At 46.1% G+C, this 27,386-nt stretch overlaps 1 protein-coding gene across 1 annotated transcript; it reads left to right on the top strand.

Annotated features, from left to right (window-relative positions):
• The first annotated feature begins 1,612 nt into the window (after positions 1-1,612).
• On the top strand, positions 1,613-25,752 carry LOC117386625 (FH2 domain-containing protein 1-like). Its single transcript, XM_055229118.1, has 14 exons — positions 1,613-1,788; positions 9,077-9,475; positions 10,836-11,000; positions 11,726-11,787; positions 14,726-14,828; positions 15,033-15,118; positions 16,388-16,488; positions 17,246-17,316; positions 18,125-18,232; positions 18,348-18,418; positions 18,776-18,893; positions 19,359-19,523; positions 20,177-20,272; positions 21,743-25,752. Exons 2-14 carry the CDS (start codon positions 9,215-9,217, stop codon positions 24,338-24,340), a joined length of 4,005 nt encoding a protein of 1,334 aa, XP_055085093.1. The 5' UTR covers positions 1,613-1,788; positions 9,077-9,214; the 3' UTR covers positions 24,341-25,752.
• Positions 25,753-27,386: the final 1,634 nt, after the last annotated feature.

A 27,386-nucleotide genomic window follows, 5' to 3' on the forward strand; every position in this document is an offset into this window, starting at 1 on the left:
CCAGGACTAAACCAGGACTGAACCAGGACTGAACCAGGACTAAACCAGGACTAAACCAGGACTGAACCAGGACTAAACTGGGTCTAAACCAGGACTAAACCAGGACTAAACCAGGACTAAACCGGGTCTAAACCGGGACTGAACCAGGACTAAACCAGGACTAAACCAGGACTGAACCAGGACTAAACTGGGTCTAAACCAGGACTAAACCAGAACTGAACCAGGACTAAACCAGGACTAAACTAGGACTAAACCGGGACTGAACCAGGACTAAACCAGGACTAAACCAGGACTAAACCAGGACTGAACCAGGACTGAACCAGGACTAAACCAGGACTAAACCGGGTCTAAACCAGGACTAAACCAGGACTAAACCAGGACTGAACCAGGACTGAACCAGGACTAAACCAGGACTAAACCAGGACTAAACCGGGTCTAAACCGGGACTAAACCAGGACTAAACCGGGTCTAAACCAGGACTAAACCAGGACTAAACCGGGTCTAAACCGGGACTAAACCAGGACTAAACCGGGTCTAAACCAGGACTAAACCAGGACTAAACCGGGTCTAAACCAGGACTAAACCAGGACTGAACCAGGACTAAACCAGGTCTAAACCAGGACTGAACCAGGACTAAACCGGGTCTAAACCAGGTCTAAACCAGGTCTAAACCAGGTCTAAACCAGGTCTAAACCAGGACTAAACCAGGTCTAAACCAGGACTAAACCAGGACTGAACCAGGACTAAACCAGGACTAAACCAGGTCTAAACCAGGACTGAACCAGGACTAAACCGGGTCTAAACCAGGTCTAAACCAGGTCTAAACCAGGTCTAAACCAGGTCTAAACCAGGTCTAAACCAGGACTAAACCAGGTCTAAACCAGGTCTAGAGTGTGGTCTCTTCAGATGTTTCAGACTAAACATGGGGGACAAACTTCTGTTTCTGTTTCAAGGTTTTTTAAACATCGAGTTCATTTGAAAATAACCACAGCAGAAAGTTCTCAGCCTTGAGTCTCCAGTGTGTCCCAGAGCCACCTGAGCCACCTGGGACTGTGGCTCTGTGGCTCTGTGGCTCTTTGGCTCTTTGGCTCTGTGGCTCTGTGGCTCTTTGGCCCTGTGGCTCTGTGGCTTTAGTACTTTTACTTGGTGATGTTCTGGGTTAAAAATAATTTAAAAATACAAAAGAGAAGAAAAGCTATATATTTACACAGACAAATACAGGTTATTATTTTAAATACACCACTGTGGCTCTTTTGGCTCTGTGGCTCTTGCTCTTCGGCTCTCTTTGGCTCTCTTTGGCTCTCTCGGCTCTGTTTCGGCTCTCTTTGGCTCTCTTTGGCTCTCTTTAGCTCTGTTTCGGCTCTCTTTGGCTCTCTTTGGCTCTCTCGGCTCTGTTTCGGCTCTCTTTGGCTCTCTTTGGCTCTCTTTAGCTCTGTTTCGGCTCTCTTTGGCTCTCTTTGGCTCTCTCGGCTCTGTTTCGGCTCTCTTTGGCTCTCTTTGGCTCTCTTTGGCTCTCTTTGGCTCTCTTTAGCTCTGTTTCGGCTCTCTTTGGCTCTCTTTGGCTCTCTCGGCTCTTTCTTGTTTATCTCTGTGGACGTTGCGTCGCACCTGCTCGGCGCATGCGCAGTGCGCTCTGTCTGTGGCTCTTCTCAGTGCTGCGGCTCGTCTCGTTTGTGGCGGATGCTTTTCGCGTTTTCTCCACATTTCAACACTTTTCTGTCCGTTTGAATCGGTGTGAATCGTTTTGAATCGTTCAGAGCCGAGTCTGCGCAGCCAGAGCCTCCTGAGGTAAGAAAAGTCTCATTTATTCACACATTTGTTTTATTTGTGTTAATTTGTCTGTTTTTTGTGGCGTGTCCCTGAGGCTCGTGTCACTTTTATAATGATCAGACCAGAGTCACGTGACTGGCGCAGGTTTGATTTAAATGTGTTTTATTCATTTAAACTTCAATTTAAAACTTCTTTCGCGTGCACACAGGTCCTCTGCGCGTGCACACAGGTCCTCTGCGCGTGCACACAGGTCCTCTGCGCGTGCACACAGGTCTTTTCTTAAACTTTGATCTGCTGTTGTCTGTTTCTCTTGTTTTATTTGTTTTTCTCCTGTTTCCTGTGAAACTGGAAATAAAACTGGATTCATCAGGACTGATCCTTGTTCTGAGGCTTCAGTTCAGCTTCAGTTCACTCAGACTCATATTCAGGACTTTTCATTTGTTTTTGATCAATTTGAGCCAAACACAGACTCACTCCATCGTCTAAACGCACAGCCCTAATGCGACTCAGTCTGGGTATCGGCTCCTGGACGTCGGCCGTTGGACATCGGCTCCTGGACATCGGCTCTTGGATATCGGCTCTTGGATATCTGGAGCTGTATATTTCTGGGGTCAGTGTATTCGTGTGTGTTTCTTGTTGCACCACACTCTGATCGGGTCGTTATCGGGTCAGTCTCGGGTCAGTCTCGGGTCAGTCGTGTCGATTTAAGGTCAGTTTTATTGTTTATCGTCGATATATCGAACTTCAAATGTATCGTGACACAAATATCGGGTGAGTCGTGTCCCGGGGCGGCTCTAAACATCTCGTCACAGTGAACTCGAGCTGCTCAGAGAGTCTGAGGAGGAGCAGGAGGAGGAGGAGCAGGTGGAGGAGGAGTAGGTGGAGGAGGAGCAGGTGGAGGAGGAGCAGGTGGAGGAGGAGCAGGTGGAGGAGGAGCAGGTGGCTGACACACAGGGAGGGCATCTGGTCTTACTGTGGGTCTGTTTTGTTCACATTTACTGCCGTTTGACTTGAATTCCACCTGACGCCCCGACAGCCGTTTCCATGGAGACGGGCAGAGCGTGTGACCCGCGTGTCCCGCACTGCGCTCGGGGGGGAACGATCCACGGAGATGAGAACCATAGAGACACAAGCTAAATGAGACAGATTTAAAACTAGAATCGACCTCAGAGCCGACGAGTAAAACACAAATCCAACACTTTAGTTTGGACTTTATTGTCTAAATTTTGATGCTAAAGAACAAAGAGTTTTTAGTGTGGGGACGCTAACCAGTGTGGACCCTGTGTTTAAAGGGGAGGTTCCACGGCTCTTTGTTTCCCTTGTCCTGCTGCTTAAAACAAATCTGCTAAACATTTTTTCCCTTTAAGACGTCGTGGAAACGAAACACGTCACAATTATACGCTCAAATTCTCCGCTTCACGTTCAAATTCAGATGTTTGGATGTCTGTTCGTGGCTCATGTCGTCACACCGGCCTATCGTTCTACATGTACGTCTATGGCAGAATGTTCAGCAGTTACCATGGAGACGCAATGCACACATCAGTAAACACAGATCAGTCTGAAAAGTGATTTAAAGACATGTTCAGGAGCCTGTGACTCACTGGAAAACTGTTGGCTAATGCTAATGCTAATGCTAATGCTGATGCTAGCTAGCTTGTGGCTGTAATGTTATTTGAGAGGGACTTGTTGAACAGCACAAATCACCTGTTGTTGTCCAGATAGGTCAGTTCTTTATGGTCAGATTGTGTTAAAATGAAGCTCAGGTTAAGACAGAGCAGTGCCTCCAGTTAGCATCACACCCCCAGAGATGAGGACGACGTCATCTGCCAAGGATCAGGCGGAAGTTTTCAGATTCTGTGCCTATTATTTATAAAACGTAATGCTATTATTGATGTGGATGTTATCTGACACACAGGGAGGGCATCTGACACACACAGGGAGGGCATCTGACACACACAGGGAGGGCATCTCACACACACAGGGAGGGCATCTCACACACACAGGGAGGGCATCTGACACACAGGGAGGGCATCTGACACACAGGGAGGGCATCTGACACACACAGGGAGGGCATCTGACACACGGGGAGGGCATCTGACACACACAGGGAGGGCATCTGACACACAGGGAGGGCATCTGACACACAGGGAGGGCATCTGACACACGGGGAGGGCATCTGACACACACAGGGAGGGCATCTGACACACACGGGGGGAGGGTATCTGGAGGACTAAAGAGCCGACTGTTTTAAAACACTGGGAGCAGATTAAACTTTACTGTTGGGGTTTTGTGGGGCGTTGCCGTGACGACGACCCCTGACGACTGTGTGTCTCTAAATGTCAGAGCAGCTCCAGCGGCGGGACGGGGGGCGGGACGGGGGGCGGGACGGGCCCCTCTGCCCACAGGAGGAGCGGCTAACGACCGTCAAAAGCATCGAATATCAAATACTAAAACTAGTATCGAAACTAGAGACTCGTTTGAGTGGGAATCGATACTGAAACAGTCGGATTAGAACAACAACAACTCGAGTATCATAGCAACCAAAGAGCCAATCACACACAGTTTTACACAGAAAGTGAACGATGGAGCAGGAAGTGCGCACGGTCACTTCCTGTTTGTAGCGCGGCGGTGGCTAACAGTTTAGCTACATCCATTTATATAAACAGTCTGGGATCAGAAAGTCCAGGCCCACACAGACCCGGGTCCTCCGCTTTAGGTCGACAGTTGTGTTTGATTGTGATAATTCCCGCGGGCCGTGAACGCTCCGCCCCTGAATGAGTCACCGCTGCAGCTGGAAATAAAGTGTGAGGCGTTTAATGACTCCAGAACAATCCGACTTCACAGCTCCGACAGCAGAGATCACAGATGAGGAGCAGAGCGGAGCTTAACGCGGCACCAGTGTTTTCACAAAATACTAAAAATGAACACGTGATTTTGACACTTTCTTCACACGACGCACTTTAAATGTTGTACTTTGTTCTATTCACGTGTGTGTCATGTGTGTGATGTGTGTGATGTGTGTGATGTGTGTGTGGTCCTCATTGTGCAGGAGGGTCATAGTGGATCATGTGTGTGTACTAGTGTGTGTCTATGCTAGCAGGTTAGCTCTGTGCGTCTATGTTCATCAGTATAAACAGATTCAGGTTCATTTCTGTCGCTGTGACTTTTTCAGTATCGATTCCTGCTCAAACGATTATTTTCGATACTGGTTTTAGTATCGATTAGCATCAGATTTTCAATACCGTGGTCCTGGCTCAGATGGGCCCCTGGCTCAGATGGGCCCCTGGCTGAGCCCACTTTCCCTGGTCCAGTGTTTGCGGGCGACGCCTCTGAGCTGCGTCCGTCTCATTAACGTTCACGTTTTGACCCAGAATCCTTTGCTCCACATTCTTTTATGTCTGGATCTGCGCCAGATGAACAACGAAGAACGACACGACCATAAAGGACCAGGAGAGAATGACCCAGTGGACTCTGTGTCAGATGCCCTCCCTGTGTGTGTCAGATGCCCTCCCTGTGTGTGTCAGATGCCCTCCCTGTGTGTGTCAGATGCCCTCCCTGTGTGTCAGATGCCCTCCCCGTGTGTGTCAGATGCCCTCCCCGTGTGTGTCAGATGCCCTCCCTGTAGTTGTATTTGTCAGTTCAGATCCTTTAGTGCTTGAGTCTCTATGGTTCTCATCTCTGTTTTAATTTACACTTTTTAAATCACAATATTCATTTAAAAACACTTCTTAAAACAAACAGTTGAAGCTGAGTTCTGTTCATAAACTGTGGCGTCCAGTGGAGCTGACGTCGCCGTAAACGTCGTCACAGTAAAGAGTCGTGTCGCTGTGGCGCCCCCTGTGGACAGAGGCACGTCACACTAGAGCAGAGCGTTTTAAACATTTGGACCAAAATGACGACGCAACGCTGCAGAATCAACGAGTATCAACGATTAAGAAAATAAAACTGGAGAAGGAAGAGCGGACGTCACAGTGGGCGTGTCACAGGGGGCGTGTCACAGGGGGCGTGTGACAGGGGGCAAAAACAAAATGGCGTCTTGAAAATAGAGGATTAAAGATTAAACTCAAACATGAATCAGTCCAAATAAAACTCCAGACGCTCAACCAGAAGAAACGACTGAAACAGGAGAAACATTTTGTAGACTAGTTGTGATCTCAGTGTGTTTAAACTCCGTCTGCTCTTCTGCCGTGGCTCGTTTGACCAGAACAGCCTGAAATCTGGTCTGACTTCATGTTCTGTTTGTATCTACAACAAACTACTTCACAGACAATGACCTGCGCCATGGAAACGACCTCCAGGACCTGCTCCCATAGTGAGGTCACCGTCTGTACTAAACAACACACTCCATACTCGATACCGATTCCACTCACAGGTTTTAGTATCGATTAGTATCTGATCCGATACTTTTGGCCTTGGGTTTCAGGTTCAAATACCGTCGTGTACTTCACTTTAGGACTGGACTGACTCACATCCGCTGGTTCCGTTTTACTGCGTCCACTTTTATCTTACGTCATCTTTTTACACGTCGATGACATCACAGCCCTGTCACCGAATCACATGAGCTCGCCCCGCCCACCTGTGTCACTTTAACCAATCAGAGCGCTCCACGTAACACTCTGTGACTCGTTAACCAATCAAAACTGAAGAGGAGGTATTTACCTCTGTGGGGTATTAAAGGGGAGGTATTTGTATGTTGTATTTACTGTAACACATCACAAATCTAAATCTCCATGTTTCCTTTTATTGTTACATCGTATTAACATGTTTTATAAGTTTCACTTTCGTTTCTGTCGCTCTGAGTCTCTCCTCTCTTTGCTCTCTGTGCTAAGCCCCTCCCCTTTCAGAGCACTATCACACTCAGCTGCATCGCACTAATGAAACTACTGCACATCACACCAGGTTTGTGAAGTCGTAGTGTACAGTTTGTGTCATGTTTTTGTATATTCATGGAGGATTGTCGTGTGGAGCGTGGGTGATGTAGGGTTGTGGGCGGAGCCTCGTACAGAATCTTTGAACAGGGACAGATCTTTGTTTTTGATGAGGAACATGTGAGACAGATTAAAACACACATGTTGTACAGGTCTTTTACGCAGTCGCTCCACTCTGTTGACCTCCTGGAGCTTCGTTAACCAATCAGGGCCCTCCGTCTTCCCCCAGCGCCTCGTTAGCCAATCAGACGGCCCGGTGCTGGTGTCTATTTTTACCCGTCGGTCGTGTGATTGGGTGAAGTCATTGTCTCCGCTCCTCTGCTCCTCACGCTCTCGGCTCTGAGTCATGCTGCTGTGGCTTTTGTTCATCGAGAAAAAGAGGAGAGAGCTGTTCAGTCCGTCAACGCCATCCCCCACAATGCACCACGCTCAGAGCGACGCCGCACATTCGTTTAGTTTGAGCACTCGTCTGTTTGTAGGATTTTTAGAGCGCTACTTTACCCCTGGAATATTCATTTGAGAGGCTGTTTTTAAATTTGTTCTACTATTCGTTGTTTGCTAACTGCTAAGGATCCACTGTTAGCATAGCATCGCTGTTAGCCCCAACGCTAATCGCACCGTAACAGTTTATTTAAGAGCGTCCAGGATCCGCAGTGAGATAAACCAACGCTTCTGTCTGCTTCATTCAGCACCGCAACGAAATATCACACTCTTTTTTTCTCAAACACTTTACAAAAAAAAAAAAAAAAGAAGAAGAAATGTTTGAAATGTTGATCAGCGACGAGGAGCTAACGACACAAGAAACATCGCCGTGTTTAAAATCTGCTTCTGAAACTTAATTAATAAAATATTTCACAGAATCTTATGTTTTAAATGAGCTTTTTGGGAGTAAAACAATAAGATTTTAATTAGAACGTGGCTATGTTAGCATGCCGCTATGTTAGCATGCCGCTATGTTAGCATGCCGCTATGTTAGCATGTCTCTATGTTAGCATGTCTCTATATAAACACAAATGCTGCTGGACAGAAATGGTCCTAAATATTTTCCTGTGACAGTCATGTGATCAGTGCTTCAGATAATGTGCTTCTTTATGGTCAGAGGTCAGAGGTCACTGAACTGTGGTTATCTCCATGGAGACGAGCAGGTGGCTGACCCCGCCTCTCCAGAGGACCATCTGAAACAGAGAAACGGGCTGTTTTAATCGCACTGGTCCCTCGTTTATCGGGGCGTTGTTCTAAAAATAACCCACAGTAAACACAATCTGTGAAGTACCAGCTTTATTTTTACATTATTCTGTTTTTGTCCATAAAACCCCTCACCACACACTTTATACACACACACACACTTTATACACACACACACACTTTATACACACACACACAACACACACTCACCGACACACGAACGCCATTGTTCAGTTTCCATGGTGACGTTGTTGACAACAGCTGGAGGAGAACAGCTCTGACCAAACACTAGAGCTGCTCCAGTGAGTCACTCTCATGGCTCTGTAAAGCTCCACCATGGAACATTTTAGTAAAAAAAAGGGTTACCTTTCTGTGAGGAGGCTCGCATCTCCACAAACCTGACTCGTGTTTGTCCTCGTCCTGCTTGTCTCCATGGAGATGTTGTTTCTTTTGCTGTAATTTTCCACAGAACAGTGTACAACAATTATCTCCATAGAGAATGTTCCATAATGTGGCTTTAATGGGACTTTTTTAGTGCTGGTGTGTGTGTGTGTGGGGGTGTGTGGGTGTGTGTGTGTGTGTGTGTGTGTAAGACACACACAGTCCACTATGAACGACCTGCACACTGAGGATCACACACACACACTATAACACACACACGAGTATAACACACACACATCACACACACACACACACATCACACACACACACACACACACATCACACACACACACACATTTACTCAAACACAAAGAGACAAAGTGTGTGATCAAACTATGGCCCAGGGGCCAAAGGCGGCCCTCAGACCTGGTTCCTGACTTGGTCCAGATGATTGTGTTGTAGCCACAGACTAAAGAAGTGACTGAGGGAGTGAGACGTCACCCCAGGGTCACTCCACATGAACCTCATCGAGGGTGGAGCAGGTGGAGAGGACAGTTCCAACTGAGAGTATCATAGCAACCAAAGAGCCAATCAGGAGCGAGGATCAGGAGCATCATGTAGAGGGTTAATATGAACATGTGAGACTAAAATGAGGCGTCTGAGCAGCAGAGACAGAGAGGACAGGGTCGACTCTGTGACTCTCGTCTTCGTCGGTTTTAATCTGTCGTCCTCGTGAAAAAAAGTTTGGACTTTCTGAATTATGAGATTTTACATTTTTTCTCATTTTCTGATAAATCTGTTGTTTTTTTCAGCCTGTTCTTGGACCTCGTCTTCAGATCAGCCCAATGTTGTGTCACCTCCATCTTTAAACCAATCAGTATGAAGAAGAGGCCCCTGCCCTGTCACAAGCCCCGCCCACTCCAGCTAGCGGCATCCAATCGGCCGCTGCGATGCCTGTGATGGACAGCGTTACCCACTTCGGTGACATGGGGCAGTTCCAAGATGGCGCCTGCCCTTCCCCCTCCACTCCATTGCCGATCAGAGCCACGGTAGCTCCGCCCCCTTCCGCTTTAGCTCCGCCTCCTCCACCAGCCCCGCCCCCTCCTCCTCCACCCCTGCCCCTGCTGCCGGGACTGGGAGACCCCTCCACGGGACTCAGGCGGAACAAGAGCGTGAGGAAACTGTTTTGGAAGACCATCCCAGAGCATCAGGTGAGGAGTTAGACTGGACCTCAGACTGGACCTCAGACTGGACCTCAGACTGGACCTCAGACTGGACCTCAGGCTGGACCTCAGACTGGACCATAGACTGGACCTGAGACTGGACCTGAGACTGGACCTGAGACTGGACCTCAGACTGGACCTCAGACTGGACCGCAGGCTGGACCTCAGGCTGGACCTCAGGCCGGACCTCAGGCTGGACCTCAGACTGTATAAAGACGTGGACTAAGTGAGTGTGATGTTACAGATGAAGCTCATCAAAGTCTGCACTTATAACAGCCAATCAGGAGAGAGGCTGTTGAAGGTCACGCCCCTTTCTGCTCTCACCGCTGGTTTATCAGGGAGCGGGCCCTTAGCAACGCTGTCAATCAAACCTGTCGCTAACGCTAACAGGAGCGACCTCGGGGACAGAAGGACCTGATTTGTCTGTTATTAATGTTCAGATCTTGATTTACAGACACAATAGTGAAATAAAAACCCCAGGATCATGTAGAGGGTTAATACGAACATTTAAGACCAGAATGAGTCTGAAGCAGCAGAGACAGAGAGAGGGGACAAAACTAAAAATATACTCAAAATTAAAATAAAATTAAAAAATAAATGAAAATGGGCATGTCCCACCGGGAGGAGGCCCCGGGGAAGACCCAGGACACGCTGGAGGGACTATGTCTCTCTGGCCTGGGAACACCTTGGGGTCCCACCGGAGGAGCTGGAGGACGTGTCCGGGGTGAGGGAAGTCTGGGAGTCCCTGCTTAGACTGCTGCCCCCGCGACCCGGCCCCGGATAAGCGGAAGAACATGGATGGATGGATGGAATAAATGAAAAATAAATAAATAAATAAAAAAATTAACTCAAAATAACTTTAAAAAAATCAAAACAATAAAAAAACCTTAAAACAACAAAAAAGTAAAAAAACAACAACAACAAAAAAAAAACTCAAAATAACAAAAAAAAAAAAAAAAAAAGGAAAAAATAAACTCAAAATAACTAAGGGTTAATACGAACATTTAAGACCAAAATGAGTCTGAAGCAGCAGAGACAGAGAGAGACACAGATTATACACAGAACTGGAGCCAGAGTCGATGGAACAGGAAGTGCACTTATAATCACTTCCTGTTTGTGACGCGGTGGCTAGCAGGTTAGCGATGTCCATGTATGTAAACAGTCTGTGGTCTGGATTTGACTGACACGTATAATGAACAGACACATCGAATCGTCCACTTTGCAACTCGGGTAGGATTAAGATACACCAGTCAGTTTTGTGTCATACTGGTCCTTTAACTCTTTTTAACACTCTTTAACACTCTTTAACACTCTTTTTAAATCTCTTTTTAACCGTCTCGTGCTGTAGGTGAGGGGGCGTCCCAACCTGTGGACCCAGGGCCCAGTGGAGCGGCACCAGATCGACGTCCAGACCATCAACGAGCTGTTTGGTCACGACGACTGTCAATCAAACAAGACCCCGCCCACGAGAGGAGGGAGGGGCCGGACGTCCTTCAGAGAAACAAAAGAGGAGGTACTCACACAGGGAGGGCATCTGACACACACGGGGAGGGCATCTGACACACAGGGAGGGCATCTGACACACACAGGGAGGGCATCTGACACACAGGGAGGGCATCTGACACACAGGGAGGGCATCTGACACACGGGGAGGGCATCTGACACACGGGGAGGGCATCTGACACACAGGGAGGCAGAGTGAGTCGTGAAAACGTTTAAACAGAAGAGTCTGAGCTGGAGTTTACTGAAGGTGTGAACGTGTTTATTCTAACCCTTCTCTTCCTCTTTCTCCTCTCTCCTTCTCTCCTCCCTCCCTCTCTCTGTCTTTCTCTTTCCTCTCTCTCTCCCCTTTCTCCCCACCCTCTCCCGCTGTCTCTTCCATTTCTTCCCTCTCTCTCTACCTCCTCTTTTCCCTCTTATCCCTCTCCTCCCTCACTCCCTCTCTCCTCTCCCTCTTCCCTGTCTCCTCTTTCTCTCCCTCTCTCCTGTTGCTCTCTTCCCTCTCCCCCCTCACTCACTCTCTCTCCCTCTCTTCCCTCTCTCTCCCCTCCCTCTTTCTTTCCCCTCTCTGCTCTCCACTCTCTTTCTCTCTCCTCCTGTCTCCCCCTTTCTCCTCTTTCCATTCTCTCTCCCTCTCTCTCCTCCCTCTTCCTCTTTCTTCCCTCGTTCTCTTCCTCTTTCTCCTCCCTCCCTCTCTCCTCCTCTCCTCTCCTCCCTCCCTCTCTCTCTCTTTCTCAGGTGTGTATCCTCGATGGAAAAAGAGGTTTGAACATTGGGATTTTCCTCAAACAGTTTAAAAGGTAAAACAAACACACACACACACAACCACACATGCACACACACACACACGCACGCCCCAGTCACACCAGGGCGTGTGTGTCAAGTGTCTGACTTCAGGACACAACAGCGTTTGTGGCGGTGGCGCCCCCTGTGACCCCTGGCGTTCACAGCAGTGTCCCACAGTCCTGACCTGTTTTCAGACTCGATACTCGATACCGATACTCGATACCCGCTCAAATGAGTGTGTAGTAGTTTAGCACTGAGGTGTCTTGCCTAAGGACACACAAACAGCCTGAACGCCGCGCCCTTGACCTCAGGATGACCCTTCAAACGTCCTGGTGTTTGACCCTCGGCTCTGATGAGGCCCGTCCCGTTCATTCATAAACTCATAAATACTACGGCCGCAGCGTTTTGTGCGAGGCTGGAGGCGGCGTGTGGTTTGTGGCGTGCGGCGTGTGGTTTGTGGCGTGTGGTTTGTGGCGTGCGGCGTGTGGTTTGTGGCGTGCGGCGTGTGGCGTGTGGCGTGTGGCGTTCCTTGTTGTGAGTAAACAGCTGCTGATGATGCGGGTGTGAGACTGTAGACAAACGCCCTCTGCACACGTCACCGCAGTCGCCATGACGACACGCTAACAACAAACACACACAGCAATCAAAGGTCGAAATGATGGAAAAAGACTTTTTTGTGTTGCTTTTTGCTTTATGTTTTTTTTTTTACGTTAAATCAGCCGCATTGAGTCTCTATGGTTCTCATCTCTGTTTTAATTTACACTTTTTAAATCACAATATTCATTTAAAAACACTTCTTAAAACAAACTGTTGAAGCTGAGTTCTGTTCATAAACTGTGGCGTCCAGTGGAGCTGACGTCGCCGTAAACGTCACAATAAAGAGTCGTGTAGCTGCAGCGCCCCCTGTGGACAGAGGCACATCACACTAGAGCAGCACGAGAGAGGAGAAGAGAGAGGAGAAGAGAGAGGAGAGGAGAGAAGAGGAGAGAAGAGGAGAGAGGAGACGAGAGAGGAGAGGAGAGGGGAGAGGAGACAAGAGGAGAGAGGAGAGGAGAGAGGAGAGGAGAGAGGAGAGGAGAGAGGAGACGAGAGAGGAGACGGGAGAGGAGACGAGAGAGGAGACGAGAGAGGAGACGAGAGAGGAGACGAGAGAGGAGACGGGAGAGGAGACGAGAGAGGAGACGAGAGAGGAGACGAGAGAGGAGAGGAGAGAGGAGACGAGAGAGGAGACGAGAGAGGAGACGGGAGAGGAGACGAGAGAGGAGACGAGAGAGGAGAGGAGAGAGGAGAGGAGAGAGGAGAGGAGAGAGGAGACAGGAGACGGCGTGCGTGTCACAGTGGGGCATGAAAAACAAGGATTTATCGACAAAATGGCGTCTTGAAAATAGTGGATTAAAGATTAAACTCAAACATGAATCAGTCCAAATAAAACTCCAGAGACTCAAAGAGAAGAAACGACCAGAACAAGAACAAACATCTGAACAGAACAAGAACAAACATCTGAACAGAACAAGAACAAACATCTGAACAGAACAAGAACAAACATCTGAACAGAACAAGAACAAACATCTGAACAGAACAAGAACAAACATCTGAACAGAACAAGAACAAACATCTGAACAGAACAAGAACAAACATCTGAACAGAACAAGAACAAACATCTGAACAGAACAAGAACAAACATCTGAACAGAACAAGAACAAACATCTGAACAGAACAAGAACAAACATGTGAACATTCTGAAGGGGGCGGGGTTAAACTCCGTGTTTTGGCGTTTCGAGGTTGTTTTGCTGCTTTGTCTTTTTAAACTAAACTGATTTGAAAAAAGGGTTTGCTGAGAGGTCATGTTTGTGTTGGGTTTGTACACGGTGACACCTGCGGGCGTCACGTGGGCGTCGTGCGGGCGTCTGGGCCACGCCATGACACTGTTACGAAATCAAACAAATCTCTGGAGCCTCTGGAAACATCATCAACATGAAAGAAACAGGCACGAGAAAGAGCCGGTCGTACTTTTACTCGAGTAACCTTTTAAATAGTACTTTTCAGAGTACTTTTTTAGCTGCATACTTTTAGTCCTGAGATGATGTTGGAATGCTAACTGGAGGCACTGCTCTGTCTGAAGCTGTTACTTTAATCTGACCACAAAGAACTGACTTAAATGAACTGAAACAGGTGATTTGTGCCGTTAAACAAGTCCCTCAAATAACATCACAGTCACAAGCTAGTTAGCATTAGCATTAGCATTAGCATTAGCATTAGCCAACACTACCGTGAGCTCGGACAGACCACAGGCTCCTGAACTTTAAATCACTTTAAATCACTTTTTTCAGACTCTTGTAGATTTAATCCGTGTTCTAATGTCGTTATGTCACAAACAGACCTGGAGTTGTGTTTGTGTCACATGTTTGAGTCACTTTATTATTCGTCTGTTACATCGACAAAGATCAAAATGTGACGTTACACCTTGTGATGTCATCAAGTGGGAGTTTATAAGTGAACAGGTCAGACTAAAGAGAGAGGAGGAGACAAGAGGAGGAGAAGAGGAGAGGAGTTTTCCAGTGAACTCCTCCTTTTCCCTTTAGTTCAGTTGTAGATTGTCAGTTGTTCCAGGACTGAAATGATCCAGATGATTCTAGTGAAGGTGGAGTTTAAAAACACAGTGGAGCACTTCCTGTATCACCCACATGATGACATCACAAGGTGGAACAGAGTGTTTTCAGTTTGAGAGAAGAACTCAGTCTAAATCTGCAGGTTTGTTTGTGTTAAACATGTGAAACAAAACACAACTCCAGGTCTGTGTGAGGAGGAAACATTAAACAGAGGATGACGTTACTCAAGTACACATACTCGAGTACTCCCCTCTGCAGAGTTACTCAAGTACACATACTCGAGTACTCCCCTCTGAGTGAACAGCTCTGATCATTTAAATCTTTATTCATTTTTTCATTCCAGGTCAAATCGGTCGATCGTGGACGACATCCAGAACGGAAACAGTGAAGTGTACGGACCAGAGCCTCTGAGGGAACTGCTCAAAGTACTGCCCGAGTCAGACGAGGTATTTCACCAACACACGACCGCACACGACCGCACACGACCGCACACGACCGTAAACAACCGGACTGTACACGCCCGCACTGTAAAAGACCGCACCGTACACGACCGCGGCGTACACGACCGCACACGACCGCGGCGTACACGACCGCACACGACCGCTCGTTTAGAGCTCGGTCAAACCTCTTTGGTCTTTCTTCCTGTGCAGGTGGAGAAGTTGAAGTCGTTCAGAGGAGACGTGTCTAAACTCTCATTGGCTGATTCTTTTGTTTACCTGTTGGTGCAGGTGCCCAGGTGAGAGGAAGTAGCAGAGTGATGCTTGTCCTGGAATGTTCCGCAATACGGCATTAAACTCATGAATTATTTGTACTCCAAAAAGAGTTGAACAAACATGTGTTCTTAGTTTAAGCGGGGGCGCCTCTCCACAGATCTGCCTGTAACTTGGCCTGGTGGTGTGACCCGGGTGTCCAGAGGAGTTTAATGTCAAATCATAATAACATCACCATGACGACAAGAAGTGACACCATGATGAGTTTATAAGCTCTTTTCACAGCTCTCAGACACCAGGGCGGAGTTCTGCTGTGACTGTCAAGCTAACAGCTATCAAGCTAACAGCTATCAAGCTAACGCACACTTCCTGGTTCTCTGATGATAAAACACTTTAGCTGCAGACTGGACAAAGTGGTTTCATTTTGACCCTAAGAACTGATTTTATAAATTTTGCTCAACTTCATGGAATAAATTGAGTCCAGATCACATGTGTCAAACTCAAGGCCCACGGGCCAAATGTGGCCCTCCACATCATTTTTTATGGCCCTTGACTAGGCAAATGTCAAAACGACCGGGCAAAATGTCATTTTATCAGAAGATACACAGCCATATTTTAACATTTAGTCAAATGCATACAAAATATATAAAACGAATAAGTAATAAATACAGAAACAGTTAATGAACAATTAAAAAGTAGTTAGATTTATTTTACATCTGACCCTTTGAGGGCAGCCATTTTGCTGCTGTAGCCCTCGGTGAAAATGTGTTTGATGCTCCTGCAATAGACTGTATATAAACGGACAGAGCTAACCTGCTAGCATAGACTGTATATATAAACGGACAGAGCTAACCTGCTAGCATAGACTGTTTATATAAACGGACAGAGCTAACTTGCTAGCATAGACTGTTTATATAAACGGACAGAGCTAACCTGCTAGCATAGACTGTTTATATAAACGGACAGAGCTAACCTGCTAGCATAGACTGTTTATATAAATGTTTTTTTTATTTCACTATTGTGTCTGTAAATCCAGATCTGAACATTAATAACAGACACATCAGGTCCTTCTGTCCCCGAGGTCGCTCCTGTTAGCTCCTGTTAGCCACGCTGTCAGTCAAACCTGTTGCTAATGCTAAGTGTCAACAGTGTCGCTCCAGATTGTTTTTTTGGTTGCTATGATACTCGCGGTCGTATTCTTTATACTCAGACATACTCAGACAGACCAAATGTGCAGTGTGTGACCCGTCTGCCCCTGGGCCTGTGGTTAAACGTGTTTTTCGTGTGTTTTTCAGTTACATCGTTCGTATTGAGTCGATGCTTCTGAAGGAGGAGTTTCCAGCCGAGTGTGAGTCCATGAAACAAGACATCACCATCCTGCGCTCTGCTATTAAAGGTACAACACTACAGAGGGGTATTTACCTCTGTGGGGCATTAAAGAGGAGGTATTTACCTCTGTGGGGCATTAAAGAGGAGGTATTTACCTCTGTGGGGTATTAAAGAGGAGGTATTTACCTCTGTGGGGTATTAAAGAGGAGGTATTTACTTCTGTGGGGTATTAAAGAGGAGGTATTTATTTCTGTGGGGTATTAAAGAGGAGGTATTTACTTCTGTGGGGTATTAAAGAGGAGGTATTTACTACTTTTTGTATATTTTTGGGTTGTTGTGTGGGAGCATGGGTGACGACTTTAATCTTGTTTTTGATGAACAATGTCATAACGTGATAGAAAACTAAAAAAAAAATCATTTTGCATAATTCCTCCTCTTTAAATCAATAAATGTAAAGTTCATCTTTAAACTGCTCCAGAGTGAGGGTCTGCTCTTCCTCGTGTCTCCTCTTCCTCGTGTCACACCTCTGCACTGAGTTTTACACTCGTTTTATTTATAAACGTGTGATGATGTTAATGAACCTGCTCCAGACGAGTCAGAGTTAATGTTAGCGTTAGCGTTAGCATGTGGCTCATTCACCAAGTCAAGAGAAAAGAAACTGAAGTGACCATAAAAATAAGACCTAGAATATGGAGTTTAGTCCTGGTTTAGTCCTGGTTTAGACCTGGTTTAGTCCTGGTTTAGACCTGGTTTAGTCCTGGTTTAGTCCTGGTTTAGTCTAATCTCCCTCCTCTCTCTTCTTCTTCTTCTTGTTTTTCTTGCAGAGTTGATGTCCTGTGAGGAGCTTCATTCTGTTCTTCATCTGGTGCTTCAGGCTGGAAACATCTTAAACACCGTGAGTCCAGCACAAACTGAGAAAGAACCAGGATGTAGATGGATCTGTAGAAAAGAACCAGGATGTAGATGGATCTGTAGAAAAGAACCAGGATGTAGATGGGCGGAGTCATGTGACCTGCGGGGCTTCGGGGACGTGTGGACGCAGGACAAACGCTCTTTTACTCCATGCGGTGTCGCGTCTCTGGAACATTCTCCAAAGTTCCAGTGCAGTTGTTCGGTGTGATGTCACTTCCTGGTCCGTGAAAACATTTATAAAATCGTCTTTTTTAGCGCCGACTCCTCACGTTAAAGACAGATCACCGTCGTTTAAAGTGAACGAGGTCGTACGAGGGAGGCAGAGGAGAGACGCTAGGCTAGGCTAGGCTAACGTTAGCGGTGAGCGGCGGTTAGCGAGACGTACACTCTGCTAATCTCATGTCACGTTGGATTATTACGACATTATTTACATATTTATACCGTTTGAAATGTAACTGTCTCTAAACGGATGTGGCTAACCTGCTAGCGCCGCGCTCCAAACAGGAAGTGATCTGTGGTTGCTATGATACTCACAGTTGGAATTCCAAATATGGAACTTGATCACTTCCTGTTTGGAGCGCGGCGGCGGCGGCGGGTTAGATGTGTGCATTTATATAAACAGAGTGTCCTTTATACAGCGGGACACACTGAGTATCGCCCTCTGCTGGACATTTAACGCCGTTCAAACACAAACGTGGACACGGGTTTAAATCTTCATGTGTTTGTATTTTTTGTATTTGAGTAAAATGTCTAAATCCACATTGTGCCTGTTGTACTCGTGTGTTTTTCAGGGCGGTTACTGTGGAAACGCCGTGGGATTTAAACTCTCGTCTTTACCGACTTTGGCCGAGACCAAATCCAACAAACCAGGAATGAACCTGCTGCACTTTGTGGCTCTGGTAAATGTTCCGTCGTGTCTCTTTTTTCTCCAGGGTCGCTCTTTAGTTTTGGTTTCGTGTCTGTTTGTCGATACTTTTACTCAGATCAGATGTTTTTTTTGTTGTTTTTTTTCAGGAGGCTCAGAAAAAGGACGAGAAGCTGCTGGAGTTTCCTCTGAGTTTGACTCACGTTCAGGCGGCGTCCAGGTAAAACACAAACAGCCCAGTGGCGCCCCCTGTGGTCAGTCTGAGGAACAACACCAGCCACGTCTCTGAACTTTGACCCCACGTTTGACCCCAAGTTTGACCCCTCGTTAGAGCTGGTCCAGATTTGTGTCTTTTATTCAGTGTTTTTAGATGAATATTGTGATTTAAAATGTGTAAAAGTACTCTGCAGTAAAAGTACTCTGCGGTAAAAGTACTCTGCGGTAAAAGTACTCTGCAGTAAAAGTACTCTGCAGTAAAAGTACTCTGCAGTAAAAGTACTCTGCGGTAAAAGTACTCTGCGGTAAAAGTACTCTGCAGTAAAAGTACTCTGCAGTAAAGTACTCTTGTGTGTTTCAGAGTCTCTGTGGAGACCCTGGACTCTGAGCTGCAGCGTCTCGTGTGTCGGACTCGATCCATGGAACAAAACGCACAACGAGACGCACAACTAAAGCAACAACTGGACACTTTTCTACAGGTGAAAGTGAAACGACCACATCAGGACACACAACACACACATAACACACAATACACACACACAACACACAACACACACACAACACACACGTAACACACGTCACACACAACACACACACACAACACACACGTAACACACGTCACACACAACACACACGTAACACAAAACACACAACACACACATCACACACAACACACGTAACACACGTCACACATAATGCCCACATGTCTCACACACCCATGTAACACACATAAAACACGTAACACACATAACACACACACACACACACATTACACACACGTGTAACTCAGACGTTTGTTCAAAGTCGTTTTCTAAAGTATCAAATCTAGCCCCTCCTCCTCACTTCCTGTTTGTAGCGGTGGGGGGTGGGGTTAGCGTGTTAGCGTGCTCATTTACACAGTCTATGTGTGCACATGTTTAAACGTGTGTGTGTTGTGTGTTCAGAGCGCCGCGTCCGCCCTGTGTGTGTTGTGCGACTGTCGGGAGCAGCTCAGAGTCGAGTCTGACGACCTGCTGCACTTTTTCTGTGAAGACAAAGACACGTTTAAACTGGACGACTGTTTCAGCGTCTTCAGCTCGTTCTGTCTCCGCTTCAACGCCGCCGTCAAGGTCAAGACCACACTGTGACATCACACTGTGACATCACACTGTGACATCACACTGTGACATCACACTGTGACATCACACTGTGACATCACACTGTGACATCACACTGTGACATCACACTGTGACATCACACTGTGACATCACACTGTGACATCACACTGTGACATCACACTGTGACATCACACTGTGACATCACACTGTGACATCACACTGTGACATCACACTGTGACATCACACTGGGGAGGGCTGCATGTGTGTCTGTGGGGGAATGTTCAGCAGTTACCACGGAGACAGTGCACAGATTTAACACCGACACAAAAGTGTTAGGACTAAACCAGGACTAAACCAGGTCTAAACCAGGTCTAAACCAGGACTAAACCAGGACTAAACCAGGACTAAACCAGGTCTAAACCAGGTCTAAACCAGGTCTAAACCAGGACTAAACCAGGACTAAACAAGGACTAAACAAGGACTAAACAAGGACTAAACAAGGACTAAACAAGGACTAAACCAGGACTAAACCAGGACTAAACCAGGACTAAACCAGGACTAAACCAGGACTAAACCAGGACTAAACCAGGACTAAACCAGGACTAAACCGTTGTGGTGTTTTTGTCTTTAAATGTGTTTAAACTCCGTCATGTGTCACGTTTCAGGAGAACGCCGAGCGCGAGAGGAAGGAAACGGCTCGGACACGCAGACTTCAGGCGCTGGAGGAGCAGAAGAGGCACTCGTGGGCGGCTGGAGAACAGGTCTGACCCCACCTCTGACCCCAACCCTGACCCCACCTCTGACCCCACCTCTGACCCCACCCCTGAAAACAGACGTCTACATTCACACGTTTATCTGGTCACCTGGGACAGGAGGCTCTGGGACAGGAGGACGGTCTGAGGACAGGGGGCGCTGTGGGACACTTGTTTTCTGTTGATTTGTTTGTGTTTCATTGTTGATTTTTCTCATGTTCGGCCCAAAGAGTTGACGCTGCTGCGATTTTGAACTTTACAGAAATCGACTTTGACATTTATGAACAAAATAAACACAATAATTTATCATTTTACAATCTGTACAATTTAATATGAGCGAAAAATGGACAAATCTGAACGAAACAAACATCAGCAGAGCCACGTTTGACACGAAACCGTCTCAGAATCACACGACGTTTCACCAAATCACCTGAGAGTTTAATTTAAAACAAAATGATCATGAAATTATGTAAAACGAGGAACTACACAAGAGGAAGTAGAGTTTAAGAACAGTTCTGTTTAGTTTCATGTGACTCAAAGTTTTATTCTGCCTTTTGCTGCTCTTCTTTTCTTTTACTGCTCTTCTTTTCTTTTGCTGCTCTTCTTTTCTTTTGCTGCTCTTCTTTTCTTTTGCTGCTCTTCTTTTCTCTTCTTCTGTAAAACACACTGATTTACTTTAAGTACAAACTGTTATAATAATAGTCGTACTTTTCCTTGAGTCCTTCCACTTTCTCATCTCTGATCCCGACGTTTTCAAACTCAGGCTCAAATCATCCACGAGCCAGAGTCACGGCTCCCTCTGTCCAACATTAAACTGTAGGAATATTCCAGAAGAAGCATTAAACTGTCCAAACTGCACCAGGTTCAAATGTTTATTTGAAGAACTGATAAAAATACTACGTCATAATTACAAAAAAAAAATGATCTTGAATTTATCTGTGTCATCGGCCCCTCCTGTCAGTATCTATGGAGCACAGCAGTGAGCGCCACCTGCTGGTCGGAGGAAGTACATTTACAATTAATTTTTCCCATAGACTCTTCAAAAAAACTCAAATATTAAGAGTTTAAAGACACCGCAGACGCTAACCAGCTACGTGCTAACCAGCTACGTGCTAACTAGCTACGTGCTAACCAGCTACGTGCTAACCAGCTACGTGCTAACCACCTACGTGCTAACCAGCTACGTGCTAACTAATATTAATAAACAGTTGTTTTAAGTCCAAAAAACATAAGATTTGACATAAGTTTTAGAAACGGACTTCAAATAAAATGAGTTAGCATGTAGCTGATTAGCTCTGAGCTAGCATTCAAACTTTTCTATGGGAAAAATGAATGACAAATTCACGTGGGCGCTCCGTTCTTCACTCACACGTCAGATTCAAGTGTTTTGCCCAATGACCCGAGAAACGTTTGAACCACAGACTTGAGTCGACGGACGAGGACGCTGTCTAACCTCACTCTCGTCTTTTTTTTTTTCAGTTGGGCCGTGTGTTCGGTCTTCGCAGCAGCAGCGAACTGGACGTGAACTCGGCCTTATCCCGCAATGACGAGGCCGACCTTCTGCTGGAGCTCCTGAGGCCCAGATCCCATCCACGCTCTCCTCTTCTACGACGATCCGGCAGCGTCCGACAGACGAGAAACTCAACCGAGCGAGACGTGAGGGCATCTGAAGTAAAACACGCAGAGAGGAAAGACAGTTCGATGAGCCTACACGTCACACATGAACAACAAACGCCACAAAACGCAGTAAATGTGACGACGGAATACCTCAGGGATAACGCGAAACACCAGACCGACACAGCTACCTCTGATCTCAACAATAACGGAAAACAACATTATCGTGACGAAGCTAACGGCAAAGACGAATTTAAACCGGACACGAAACCAAAATGCGACGCTTCAAATATATCTATAATTGTCGAAAAATGCACGTTGGTCCCTGAACTGAAAGCTTTTGACAAGGTAACCGCGGCAACAGGAAGCAAAGAACAAAAGGATCTGACGTTTTCAGACTTTGACGAACCAAATCTCGAGAAGTCAAGCGAGAAAGTCGAGTTTGTAGTTAAAACGAAAGACGACCTTAGCGATACCGTCATAGTTTGGTGCGTTACCGGAGTTTGCGAGGCGGAAGAAGGTCAAAATGGCGATCAAAACGTCACGGAAACGCCTTCGACCAATCGCACGGCTTCCGACCAGCAGCCAGCCAATCACAACGCAGTGCCTATTAGCAGCCAGCCCATGCCTTCAACGCGATTGCTGGATATCACTACAGTTGCCTTACAAGCTGGACAAGAAAACCTCGAGATTGGACGTGGAGAGGTTTTGACCAATCAGAGTGCAGGAGAGGAAGGAGGGTCAGCCAATCAGGAGACGGCAGGTGAGGGAGATCGTCAAGGAAGTCGATTTGATTCGGGAAAAGAGGAAGAACTTCGGCAAGAAATTGAGACGAACGATTCAAAAGTCGATCAAAATACTAAAATAAGGACTGACGTTTTGGAAAAAGTAAAAAATAAAACTAACGCCAAGACGGAACAGTTGGCGAAACCGTCTCCTAGGACAAAAACGTCACCAGGAAGTAAAGCCATCCGAACTTTAACCGCAACAGAAAACCATAACATTCGTAGAGTGGTTCCGATTTCACGGCCGAACTCGGCAAAAGCTCCAGCAGACAGACTTCCAGGGAACCAAAGGGGGATTTCGTCTTTAACTGTCCCGAGTAGGAGCGCTTCACGTCGGGGAGAGCGTCCATCCACCGCCCCCTCCTCCAGGCGATCCAGTTTCAACAGAGCGGACCAAGACCAAACTGCGACAAAAAAGATGCAAGAAACGAAAAAAGCGCCGACAGAAGAAAAGATTTGCAGGTCTACCTTAAGGTCGATGAACCAGAAGGAGGACAGAGGGGTTTTGAGCGCCCCGGTCACCCCCATTCACAAAACCACGCCCGGGTTTGCGAGAAACACGGCGTCTAGTTCGTTCAGGAGGACAAATACAGGTTTCGCAAAGACTTCAGCCAATACCAACGTCGCTTCATCGCAAAACTCTCCAAAAATATCACCCAAAATGTCGTCTCCTTTGAAATCGTCTCAAAAAACGTCCAGTTCTATGCAAAATGCGGTGAATTCGTCGTCGAAAATCTCCTCCGCCAAAGTCTTTCCATCCACAACTTCGGCAGAGAGTGAAGCAAAAACAAATCCTAAAGTGTCGTCCCAAAAAATGTCGTCTTCGTCCAGTGTCACAGCCCAAAAAACGACCGTCAGTTCAACAAATAACGCGAATTTTAAAATAACATTTCCATCAAAAGATCAACAGGATTCAGAAATGCTAAAAAGCAAAAAAATAGCGTCAGAAATCGCAAAAACGTCTCCCGAGCTGCCGTTAGATTTCGCAAATAACGCAAACTTGGATAGCGTCGATTCTAGCGAGGCAAGGGTTCGAAATATATCGAAACTGCATATCGATCTGACGAAAAACAGAACTCCGAAGTCTCAGGTTTCAACTAATTCAAATCAGAATTCTCCAAAAATTCTGTCCGGAAATGACGCTCTGAATTTAAGAAACAATAATCTGGATACGCCTCAACTGTCCCAAACCTCATCGCCGCAAGTTTCTCCTCTGACAAATTTATCCTCTCAAATTACACAAAACGACAACGCACGTCCTGGCGAAGTCAAAACGCCTCATTTGTCCAATCTGACTGATACAAAACGCTCGGAAAACGCAACAAAATTGGCAAAATCTCTCAAATTCCCTTCAAACGCTCCGAGTTCCCCGTCGAAAACGTCGTCTCCTAACGCTACTCCTCGCTCGTCAGTAACCGCACAATCGCCAAATAATAATTCAAAGTCGTCTCCAAAACCTCCCACATCTTCGTGTCCGTCTTTGCCTCGTTCCGGGTCATTCCGAGTCCCGACTTCTTCGCCCAAAAGTCCAGATTTAGGCTCGAAAGGTGTCAGAGCGTCGCCCCGTTCACCGCAGCTCGGCGCTCCCCCTAGCGGTCGCAGACGGAACGACAGTGGAAATTTCTCCGACAAAACGGCGCCGTCGACAAAGTTCACGTCTAGACCGACCTGGAGATAACGAAAAGTGGGAATAGTTTAGATTTTATTTTTGGAAGAGGTACGAAAATGAGTCGTTTAGTTTCGTCTTTAGTCCAATTTTCCTTCAAATAATGTCGTCAAAAGTATCGAAAACCGGGCAGTAATCGATGCTAAAACGAGTATCGAAACTAGATACTCATCGCGCAAGAAAACTGCAACGAAAAAGACGCAAGAAACCAAAAAAAAAAAAGCACAGACGGAAGAAAAGATTTGCAGGTTTACCTTAAGGTCGGTGAACCAGGTGTGGAGCGCACCGTTCACAAAACCACGCCCGGGTTCGCACGAAACACGGCGTCTAGTCCATTCACAAGGACAAAGACAAGTGTCGCCAAGACGTCAGCCAATAAGAACGCAGCTTCATCGCAAAACTCGCCTAAAACGAAACTAGAGACTCATTTTTCGCAGGAATCGGTCCTAAAAAAGTCCGTCTGAAATGAACCTTTCCTGAATCTGTTTTGAATGATCTTCAGCTGCATCGGGACAAGTTTAAGACACGTGGACTAGAACATGTTCCACAGTAGGGCATTAAAACTTTTCACTGTAGACGAGCAGGTCATGCCACTGGACCGAGTCACACGCCAGGTCTGTGGAGAGGCGACCCGCGCTGGCCCGCTCACGGCGACGATACGTGTTTTTCAAGGCAACTTTGAGCAATTAAACGCCTAAGAAAGTAAAGTTTAATGCTGTACTGCGGGACATTTCGGGCAATGGAATGGAATGACATCGCCATGGAGACGATTGACCCCAATGATCAGCAGACCCAAACCAGAAAAGTTCCAAAATACACCTTTAAAAACACATTCAATGACTTATATGCAAAAAATAAAAATAAAATGGTAAAAACAGTTTAGTTGTTTTAAAAAAAAATGGGGATTAAAATGTGGGTTTGGTGTTTTATGATTTTTAAAAACACAAAAAATGAGACTTTTGTAGCTTCACTGATTTGATTTTAGACGAGTTTGACACTTGTGTAAATGTAGATGAACTCTTAGTGTTCAGACAGACACTAAACACAGAGACAGGACTTTGGACCCGTCAAACACCAGAAAACTGCGTGGACGAGCTTTAATGCCGCACTACGCAACTTTTCTGGCTTTGGCTCGGCCTCGCTCTCGTCTCCATGGAGATGTTTTCCAGCGGTTTTCCTGGGATGTCCCGCAGTCTGGCGTTACACTGACTCGCGTTGCATTTATTCAGGTGTAAACGTGCGTTCTGAGGCGAGGCCGCTCCTCCACAGGTCTGACCCGTAACCCGGCCCGGTGGCGTCGCCTGCTCGTCACCGCGGAGACGGATCGTTTTAACGCCACGTCACGCGGCCTCTCAGGGAAAAACGTAACCGTCCCTATGGAGACGAGCAAATGACACAGTGCAGCTTTAAGTGCTTCTGTTGTGGACGGTGACAGCGCCCCCTGGTGACGGAAGTGAAACTCTCATTTTTCCCATAGACTTTACAAAAAAAAAAAAAAAAAGATATTAAGAGTTTGAAATCTCAGGGCTTTTATTTAAAGTCTGTTTATGAAACTTTATACCAACGTCATTCAAACATTTCAGAATCTTGAGTTTGTTTTTTGGATTAAAAAAAACACAATATGGATGTTAGTTAGCACGCGGCCGGTTAGCACGCGGCCGGTTAGCATGTAGCTGGTTGGCACACGACTGTTAGCGCGTAGCCTGTTAGCACGTAGCTGGTTAGCCTCCACAACTCATTTGAAGTGTATGGGAAAAATGAATGGAAAATTTACTTCTGGAATCGGAGCGGACTCTGAAGTGGGCGGGACTTGGAGGTGGGCGGGACTCTGAAGTGGGCGGGACTTGGAGGTGGGCGGGACTCTGAAGTGGGCGGGACTTGGAGCTGGGCGGGGCTTGGAGCTGGGCGGGGCTTGGAGCTGGGCGTGTTAAAGATGTTCCGAGAGTCAAAACAGTGAATCTAAAATGAGACGGAGCTGCTACAGTTTAAATATAAAAGTAAAAATACGACACTTAAAACGAGACGACGACAACGACCTGATGATTTTATTAAAACAGCAGCTCCACAGACACAAACGACACTGAACTCAAACACGTCTGTCTGTTCAGAGTGGTGGAGGCTCGTTTTGATGATGTCACGCTGTGGAGTCTGTGACATCATCACCCAGGGACGTGTGTGTGTCATTTTGAATATATGTAATTATGATGTAATAAATGTAAAAATAAAAGTTTGATGTAAAAATGATGTTTTATGACGTTTTTAGCCTAAAGTGACTTGTCTCTCACACTGACCTGTGCCTCATGTTCAGGATGGTATTTATGTAACAGTTTAATGATGTAACGTGCACACGAATAAACACACGAATAAACACACGAATAAACACACAAACACACGAATAAACACACGAATAAACACACGAATAAACACACGAATAAAAACACGAATAAACACACGAATAAACACAAGAATAAACACACGAATAAAAACACGAATAAACACAAGAATAAACACACAAACACACGAATAAACACACAAACACACGAATAAACACACGAATAAAAACACGAATAAACACACGAATAAACACACGAATAAACACACGAATAAACACAAGAATAAACACACGAATAAACACACAAATAAACACACAAATAAACACACAAACACACGAATAAACACACGAATAAAAACACGAATAAAAACACAAACACTGGGACTGTCAGAATTATTCAAATAAAAAGTCTGAACAAACCAAAAACTCTGTCTCATTCACACTGTTCAGATGTTTGTTCTTGTTCTGTTCAGATGTTTGTTCTTGTTCTGTTCAGATGTTTGTTCTTGTTCTGTTCAGATGTTTGTTCTTGTTCTGTTCAGATGTTTGTTCTTGTTCTGTTCAGATGTTTGTTCTTGTTCTGTTTGTTTCTTCTCGTTTTTCCTCTGGAGTTTTTTATTTGGACTGATTCATGTTTGAGTTTGATCTTTATTATCAACATTATTAACGTCTCCATAGAAACAGACATAAAATACATTTATGACACTGTGGAACATTCCAATCACA

Source organism: Periophthalmus magnuspinnatus, chromosome 18 (genome assembly GCF_009829125.3).
Source record: "Periophthalmus magnuspinnatus isolate fPerMag1 chromosome 18, fPerMag1.2.pri, whole genome shotgun sequence".
Taxonomy (NCBI): domain Eukaryota; kingdom Metazoa; phylum Chordata; class Actinopteri; order Gobiiformes; family Gobiidae; genus Periophthalmus; species Periophthalmus magnuspinnatus.